The sequence below is a fragment of the Neolamprologus multifasciatus genome, chromosome 3 (genome assembly GCF_963576455.1).
Source record: "Neolamprologus multifasciatus chromosome 3, fNeoMul1.2, whole genome shotgun sequence".
Taxonomy (NCBI): Eukaryota; Metazoa; Chordata; class Actinopteri; order Cichliformes; family Cichlidae; genus Neolamprologus; species Neolamprologus multifasciatus.
In genome coordinates, this window is record NC_140441.1 from 22,152,635 (window position 1) to 22,162,080 (window position 9,446).

The window sequence follows — 9,446 nt, forward strand, 5'->3', positions numbered from 1 at the left end:
TATGTATGTATATATAGCATATATTGTGGTATTTCTTACTTCTTGTATTGTCTGCACGCTCGTGCAGTAAAGAGAGTGTATGTTGTAACACAAGACACAAAAAGAGAGCTGATTAAGTTGTTTAACTAACTTATCTACACCAGGTATGCTGTAGGATATGTAGCAGCACTGAGGAGGTGGTTTGACTTGAAACGATTTTCAAAAAAATCAAAAAAGGTATTTCGACTTTTTTCATTTTTGATTTTCAACTATTTCGAGTTCAATCTCGAAACTTGGAATTAGTTCTCAAAAGGAACACTAATGAATGAAATTAAATAATGAAAAAAAAGTGTTTTAATAAAATCAGGACTTGTCGTAAAAACCAGCAGGCACAGAAGTGCGGCCCTGAAAACACACACACACAGAGGGAGAGAGAAAGAGATGGGAGGGAGGGAGGAGTATCGCTGCTCATATTCACCGTAGAACAACACGATTCTTAGTCGACGCTGGAGATACTCCCGTGAACAGTGCGCAGTGACAGTAAAAGCCAAGCCAGATGTTTAACCGGACCACACCTTTGTGTTTTCCTCACCAAGATTCGGGTGTTGCTCCGTTCATCAACGTGCCAGATGTCTATTACATGTATCCAGTGTGTCCCGCAGACAGAGCGCCGATGTACTTGCCCCCGCCTTTGCTGCTGCACAGGTAACAACTCAGGTTACATCTGCTGCTCCGATTCCACTGCTAACGATCTTTATGGTCTGACTTTTCGTTACGCTTGTAAACTGCGATAATTCAGTGTCACAGTCTGACATCACAGTGATGCTGAAACACGAAGCCGCTGATCAAAAACTTTATGTTAAGAAGAAACGCGAGCTGTGTGCAAGTATCAGAAAACTGCGCAACACTGCAGCTCACACACACTCTCTTTTTTGAAGTGAAACCGGAAGTGTTCATTCTAATCTGTTTGTTGTTGTTTCGCAGTGTGACGCCCCCAAGCGTGCCAACAACACAGAAGTGTTACGACCCTCATGACAAAACACTTAAATTTGTCGATGGAGAGGATGATTTGGATTGTAAGTGTCACGTGGGAACTTTTCAAAGTGACATCGAACAGATTCAACTTTAATATAAAAATAATGACAATAATTAAATACAATAATTTTACTTGTGCTCACATTAGGTTAAACAAAACGCATGATCATTTATTCGCGTGTAACATTGATATTTTTTTTGCCTGTGTGTGATTGTTCTCAGTTTTGTGTGAAGGCTTCAAATCTCTCAGAGCTCAGATGTCCTGTGGTCACGCTGTGACCCCGACCTCTCTCACCAACTGGTGTCGCAGGTTGTTGGACCAGGTAGGCCACTAAGGGTCAGCTTCATTAAAATAAATAAATAACAGACAACATCAGACACAGTGGCAGAATTCAGATTTTAAACAGCGAAGAATAATTTTGCCTGTGTTTTGAAATTACAGAAGTTAATGTTTTTAATGCTACATGCACGTGAATAAATCAAGAAAACAATGCCCAATATATCATCATTATTATTATTATTTTCCTGTGGATTGGATTGGAACGATACTATTTCATTTGCTGATAAGATGCAGTAACCCCTCCACACAACATAGTGTTTATAGTTTTATTAATCAAAGATTAACCTAAAGGTATTAACTGCAATTCATGAGATTGTTCTGTCGTTTGTTTTCAACCCCTGAACGGTATAAATAATGTACCTCTCCATATTTCAATAAAGGGTGAAAGCAGGTTTGTGTGTGGTGCGTCTGGTTGTAACGTTGAGTGGACTTTTGCAGAGGTTTGTAAAATGGCTCTGCTGACCCCTCAAGAAAATGCATATTTTAGAAGAACCATGGCGTTCAATGCTGCCAGGCAGACACATACAACTAAGATGGTAAGTGATTCATTAACTTATATATTTCATGTAAATGGAGAATTGTTAGACATTTCATCATGTATTACATGTTGCCCCACCTCTGTCTCCATGTAGTGTCCTGGCTGCAGATCCACTGTGACGAGAGAGAATGGATCAGATTTGAATGTCCTCTGTAAAGTGTGCACAGCAGTAAAAGGACGGCTGTTTGAATTTGTTACGGATTCAAATATTGGGAATGGATACAGGAGGAAAACCAAAATAACCACACTGGTCCGGCCGGGTCAAGTCAAACGATGATTTAATGAACACACGCGTGGGAGATGGACACCATACACAGACAGCATCAGATCTCAAAATGGTGGAGCCTTGATCAAACTCTTATAGCCTCTAGTGGCCCCCACCTAATCATCAGAGCCTAAACATTCTTTCTCACACAGCGCCTAAGCTACGACCTTGGCTCCCTGTTTATCTGCTCCTGATGAAATGGGGCAGTATGCTCTGTTCTCTTCTAATCAGACAAATGAGACGATGACTTTCTGTGAACAGTATTTCTTATAACTCAGCAGTATAATGCATCATAAAACAATATCATTCATTCACAATAAATCAACAGTCTAATGTAATGCAAATCAGTTTACCAAATGTAATAATTATCACCTTCTTCTAGTTCAGGAGCATAATGCAAACTGAAACTACATAATAATTCACAATCTTTAATTAGGGGTCTAACATGGCATAAAATAATATCATAACCCCACAATTCCCCCTGATGAGCTCTTTAGACATAAAGAGCTCACTTACACCCTGCAATCCAGTGTTGCCGGGTTCATTTCTCCTTACTCCTTAGGCCTTTTGTCCCCCTGTTGGGTGAACCATATGTGAGATGACCTCTGTGTTTACGCAGTTCAGATGCAAGAAAAACTTTTATTACAACAACAACAGTAGGTACAGATGATACTCCCATCACTCCCCAGTTCTCCCACAGCTTTATTTCGGTGCTACCTTATACCCTCCAAACGTACTCAGACTAGAACCTCTGTCCGAGGAGCTTTTAACCTTTATTTCATTGCTGTAGGCATCAGTGTCTTCCAGTCGGGTGATCCTCTGCTCTTGTTTCCTTCAACCTCAGGGGTTAGACAACCCTTCAGTCGTTGCACAGATCAGGGGATTATTCTGCCCCGATTTCAAACAATGATCTGTGTATTCTGGGATCACAGCTGTGTTCCCCAGGAAAAGGAACAGAAAGGTGTTCTCCTTATGACCAACAGCCTCTCGAACGTCGTTGGTGTGGTGTTCCTGGATTTCCGTCAACCCCTTCATGATTATTGCTGTGTTTATGGGATCCATCCTTTTGAGGTGACTAACTGGAGCCCAAAATGCCATGACACTTGAACCCAGTTGATGTTTCCGCAGTCACCGTATCTGTCTCTGCTGCCAAGGATCCTCGTATATCTGTGACCTCGTCTGGTGTCTGTTCCTTTCTCTGTAAGAGACAGAAAACCAAAACACCTCTCTTCCTAGCTCTAACAATCTAATGTTGCTGTCTACTGATCTTTTGGTGATTCAGAATTTGTTTAAAATATTCAGAATGTCCCAAGGACTTATCCTAATTTAGTGTATGTGTGTGTAAGCGTGTTTGCATGTAGCCCACTGCACTCAAGGCATTTCCTACACTTTATCAGTCCGGACTATCGCCGAACGAAGCTTATGACCTTCAAAAGACCGAGTGCCAACTCATTATAAGCACATTTGCAAGATATGTATGAAAATGATTAAAACCACTCATTCTAATAAAAGACATCAAAGACAAAGCAGCCATTTCTAATTCTAACATGTGTCCATTCAATGAAGCTAGAAAATTAAAAGAACAGGTTAGTGACCTCATATCTTAGAAAGTATCAGACTTTCTCCTATCCAGTGTCGTTGCTCCAGTCTTGTTATCCTGTGTTAGGGAATGAAATCAATTTAATTGTCATGTTAGATCTGTTCAACTCCGGGCTCCGCCCAGAGCCTGCGTCTTCACAATCGTCTACAAACAAAACCGGTATTAATATGAACTTCACTTCAATATGAACTTGTTGACTACTTTTGACACCTGTAAATAGAAGATTAACATGAGGTTATAACAATCACTGTAATACAAATGTTAATATGTCAATAGCTTCAATAAATGTTCAATGCAATGCTCGTTATATGATTCTGATGTAGCAATAATGCTGATGCTACAATAACAGTAAAACACACCCTTTTTATCCCTTACTGACCACCGCAGGGGCCTCTATGTTTTAATTCAGCCATGAAGCTCACCTGATTCATCACTGAGCCCCACCGGCACTGGCATTTGACAGGGTGGTGCTGCATATTCTTCCTTTAATGTCACTATTTTCAATCTGTTAATTAGAGTGCTTAAACATGAAGTAGACTACGTCCACTACAAGTCAATACAACTGTGAATGTGGCCAATTATCAATCTATTACCAATCAATAACAAAAAATAGCTTTTATTTTATGCATGCTTTTAGTCAACCACTCACCCACAGGATCTCCAATCCCAGAAAATTCCTTCTCCTCATTTAATAAGTCTGTCCTCCTTCCATGCCCTGGTAACTGGTCCATCCAGAGCTGTATCATTATGAAATATACATACAACAAGCCAAACCACACCTTGGTCACACCAACCCTTTTCCGCCCTGAAGATGTCCAACGCCATCTTAGTCTGGACTGTCAAAGGTGATTTTAACGCTGATTGTTCCGACAATCCATTTATAACATTTCCTGGTCAGATTAGCCAATCTCTGCATACTGGAATAAACATAATCAACATGATCAACATTTTTCCTGTGTGTTATTTCACCATCTTATTGATTCCAACGCTCCATCCTTATGTGGTTTGCTACATTATGTTTATCTAGAACTCCACTCTGTCTCTAAATGTTTGAAGAATTTTTCATGTTTGGGGTCAAGTTTTAAGAATTTGACCATACGTGAAATTAATGGTGTTATTGTAACATGGTAGACTAGTGTGCCTGTGTTAATTCAGCTCCATATTATTGTGTGAAGTTGCACTGGGTTGTGAGTGGTTTTTTTGTGTGTGTGTCACATTTTTGGTGAGCCAATGGCTGGAATCGGGTTGGACTAATTAGAGGCAGGTGTACTTGATTGCACTGATACACTAGTCCACTTATAGCCCACACTACAAACACTGCTGTGTCATTTTGTCTCTCTGTGCATGTATGTAATGTGATAATCTGATATGTTTGGGATGCATGGGTTTTGCGCTATGAATTTTATACTGAAGGTGTCATTTTGGCTCTCTGTGCAGGCCAGGGCCTATTATATGCCACAGCCTAAAGGCAGCATAGTTACACAGGTTTCAGTGATCACTGGCTATATGCTTTCAGGGTAGTGGGTCTCCAAGGACAACTTCTACCCCTGTTAAAGGCAACATGTGGAGTGCCACTGGCCGTGTGGCATAGCTGGCTCTGGCCTTGGGACTGTGTGTTTTTATTTGATTCATGAATGGGACACTGGACTGTTTTATCTTTTATCTCTTGATATTTTTTGTCACTAAATTATCTTTTAGAATTTTATTGACTGTCATCGTTTTGCCCACGACTGAGACGGTTGGTCAGACCTAAAATCTTTCTTTGGGTGTGTTACATTATCACCCCCATCGGGGCTTACCTTTCCCACTTCTGATGATATTCCTCCCTATTCTTTGCAAGTACCCGCTTTTGGTGGCGAGAAACTGTTGGTGTGGTCAAGTGGGCGCTGTAAAAACAAAAGCTCAGGACAGAACAGTTATCAGTCATGTACTTCATACAAAATTAGCATATATTGAATTTCATATTGATCCTCTGAGTGTAATGGTACATTTTAATTTTAATTTATCAAAGCTAAACACAATAATTTTTCTTTATTTTGCTCTTGTTCTTGTGCAGCACCACCTGCCCCTGTCGGTTCTATCTTACTTTTCTAAATTATTGACTATTTCAATCGAGAACCTAAATGACGTGGACCAAGGTTTGTCATTACATATCTCTATTTTGAATGTGACAAGTCTATCATTCCCCTGTTATTCATGTATCAATAGAGTTTTTTCTTGCTTTTTCTATCAAAATTGATTAACTTTTTACAGTGGCCTGCTATGGTTAATAATAACATGTTCAGTCTTGAGTGAAATCAAAGCTTCTCTTCACTTTAGCATTTAACATTCCCAACAATATAATGTGCTGCATTAATCGAAACACAGCTAATAAAACACAATTTTCTTGATTGAAACATCAGTAGCTCAAAATTAGCAACCAAAGGGTTAAGTCTGCAGTTCACACTCATGTGAAGCTACAGCCTCCCCCCCTAGTCTCTGTCCTCCTACTCCTGCAAAAACAAAACAAAGCGAGACAAAACATCCACCCTTCTTTTACAAGCTGGGTGAATTGTTTGTAGACATTTACTAATCCTAAAGTCGGTATCGTTTTTGTCTCAGTGTCAAGTCAGTTTAAACATTTAGTCGTCAGTCCATCACAGTCCAGTCACATGCATACATTCACACACATTCATACCAGATATTGCTGATAATGGAGTCTCACGCGCAACCTAATCAAGCCTCCATCACCAGCAAGATGACGTCATCATTTTAAAGGAAAACAGTTCCTTGTTTTTTTTGTTTTTTTTTTGGACTGGATTGACTCGCTGCAATCCTTTTAGGTTCAGGACTTCTCATGTGATCAATGTCCCATATAAGTGAATTTCTCCAGAGCCCATTATAATCATGGAGAAAAATACTTTGCAACTGTTTTCAGTAAGAATGTTTATAGCGCTTTAAAGTTCAATCTCTCAGGCCTGGATTAAAGAGCTGATTTGTTAAATCAGGAACTCACAAAATACCAAAATATCACCACCGGTGGATCACTCCTCTCAGATGTTCTTATTTCAGTGCACTGTAACAAAAGCAAAGACAAACGTAACCAATAAAATACTCATATAATAACAAATACTGGGGCCCGTTGGAAACATGTCCAAGCATAAAACCATCTTTCTCTCTCTTAGAGAAAGAAAGCAATCCAAACCTCACTGATAAAATCAACCTAGTGTTAAGCAAAACCCAAAATCAACCAAAACTTCACCAGAAAGTTTTTCTCCGTCCCGGGACAATATTGTGTAAGCATACAGGTACCGTAACTTCTTTTTGCACTGACAAAAACATGTTGGACTTATTTCAGTCAATAGTGGACACTAGTTGCACACAAATGTTTTGCTTTGGTAGAAACTTAAACAACTGAGTTAAATCAACACAACCTTTTCATATTCAGTAAACCTGTGCATTTTGAGTTCATATTACACGATTAAGACATGTTCATATGGAGTAAGTTAAGCTCCTGGAATATTTTAATCCTTCACAATTCTGTCATTTTATTTCAACACTATTCAATAACTTTTATCCAAATTCTACTTGGTCCCTTAAATACTACATGTTGTCTTCATATTGCCTACGGTTCAACAAAGTCTAAATTCTGGTTACCAAAAAAATTGAATGGGTCTACAACAACTACCATCCTCCTATCTTTATCCTAATTGCACGAGGGCTGGGAAATAACTCTAAAGTGATAGGTTACGAGGCAGGGTGCACCCCGAACAGGTCACCAGTCTATCACCTAGAAACAAACAACCATTTACACTTACATTCACGGCTAATTTAGAATCATCAATTAACCTAGCTCTAATAGCTGCATTACTTTTCACTGTGGCAGGAAACCAGATTACCCAGAGAGAAACCACTGCAAACTAGCCAGACTGTGGACTTGCACCCAGGACCTTCTTACTGTGGAGCAACAGCATTCGCCAGCATGCCAACAATGTAGGAAATACAGGGAAGCTATGATTTCCTGTTGAATTTTGTACAGATCTTTAAAGCCTGAGGCAATTGTGTTAAATACACGTGGAATGCTTACGTAAATCCAAGGGCTGGCCCCCTTTTCTTCTTTTTTTTTATTTTTTTATATTTTATTATTGTTATTATTTTTATTTTTATTTATTTATTTTTTCAGTGTGTTCCTCCTTCAATTAAATCTCAATCACAAAAATGTGGCGCTCCGAAGTAAGGCTCACACCGTTAATTCATAATTTTCACTCTGTACCACTGCTCCTTATCAGGCTGTGTGAAGCACAGTAAACAATTCAGTCGAGGCCTTGAGCCATAAACAGACATCACTCACAGACATTGTTTTCATAACCAAACTGCCTTAGACCCCGTCCCCTAAATCTACACAAATGCCCTCTGGGTGACATGAAATGCATTTAACCAATTAACAATCAATTACTTCTTGTTATTGTAACAAATTCTGTATTTGGACGTTTGTGTGCAACATTTTGCGTATCAGCATAGCATTTGTTAGTAAAGCATTCTTCATTGCAGCAGCGTGTTTGTATCACTCTTCATTGCACAAACATGTGTATGTGTGTGTGTGTGTGTGGATCACTTCTCAGTGAATTGAATCAGCATTTCGATTTATGTGTGTGTGTGTGTGTCATTTCTCAGTCAATCAACGAGTGCATATGTGTTCATATGTGTGTTTCTCTTGCTTCTGAGTCAGTGTATGTAGATGTGTGTGTTTGTGTGTGTGTTTGTGTTCATCACTTTCCTGTTCTGGTGTTCTGGGTAAACCATGGCCTGAAGCGTGCTCTGGGGTCCTGCCCTCCCCCTTTTCAGTCCGTTTGGGTCCATTGGTGCTGCTGCCCAAAGTTCTCTCCATACTGGTTCTGGCCCCAATTGAGGCAGACCTTTTCTCCAGTGTCCTGCATCTTCTCCTTGTCCAGCTCCTCCTTAACATGACCCTTTTTGCTTCTGTAGGTCCTTCAGGGTTTGCTCCTGGTGTTGGAGCTTCTCGTCAGGTTTGACAACCTCCTGCTCCAGCAAGCTCCGGCCTGATTTTAAGTCCTGTATCTGGGACTCTAAGCCTGACTGATGGGTTCGATTAGCAGCCAGCTCCTCCTGAGGCATGCTCAGTTTCTGCTCTGATGTCTTGAGCTCTCACTGAGGGCAGAAACCTCAGAGTCTTTTCCGTACACGTCAGATTGAAGTTTATTGATGTTTTCCTTGCTTTGCTCCACGACCTTCTGCAGCTCTGCTGTTCGGCTCTTCTCAGAGGTCAGCTCCTGACCGAGCCCCGACACCTGTGCCTTCAGCTTATGTTCTTCTGCTGCTTTTGTCCAATCTGAGGTGCCTTCTGACCTCATTTACTCCTCGTGTCTCTGGCACGCCCTTTTTGCTGCCCGATCCTCCGTGTTGGTCCATCACTGTCCTGCACAGTTTTAATGCAGAGTTGTTAAGGTCAGCATTTTTTGCTCGGCCTCACTTTTCATCCGGGCTTAATAGGCGTCTCGTCACAGCTCTGTCAGCTGAAGCTGTCTGGAAATCTCCCCCGTGTAGTGAAACGGGCCTTGGATTTAACGTTCTCCGTCTCCGCTGCATGAGATCTCTTTCCTGCAGCACTGTTGACATTCTCAGGCTGTTGTTGTGAGTCCAGCTGCTGTAGCATTTGGTCAGGGTCACATCAAAGATGGTAGAAGGGAGA

General features: G+C 40.6%; 1 protein-coding gene across 1 annotated transcript; it reads left to right on the forward strand.

Moving 5' to 3' along the window:
* The first annotated feature begins 426 nt into the window (after positions 1–426).
* On the forward strand, positions 427–7,555 carry LOC146522002 (uncharacterized). Its single transcript, XM_085150146.1, has 5 exons — positions 427–684; positions 964–1,055; positions 1,237–1,337; positions 1,735–1,890; positions 1,987–7,555. Exons 1-5 carry the CDS (start codon positions 536–538, stop codon positions 2,167–2,169), a joined length of 681 nt encoding a protein of 226 aa, XP_085006272.1. The 5' UTR covers positions 427–535; the 3' UTR covers positions 2,170–7,555.
* Positions 7,556–9,446: the final 1,891 nt, after the last annotated feature.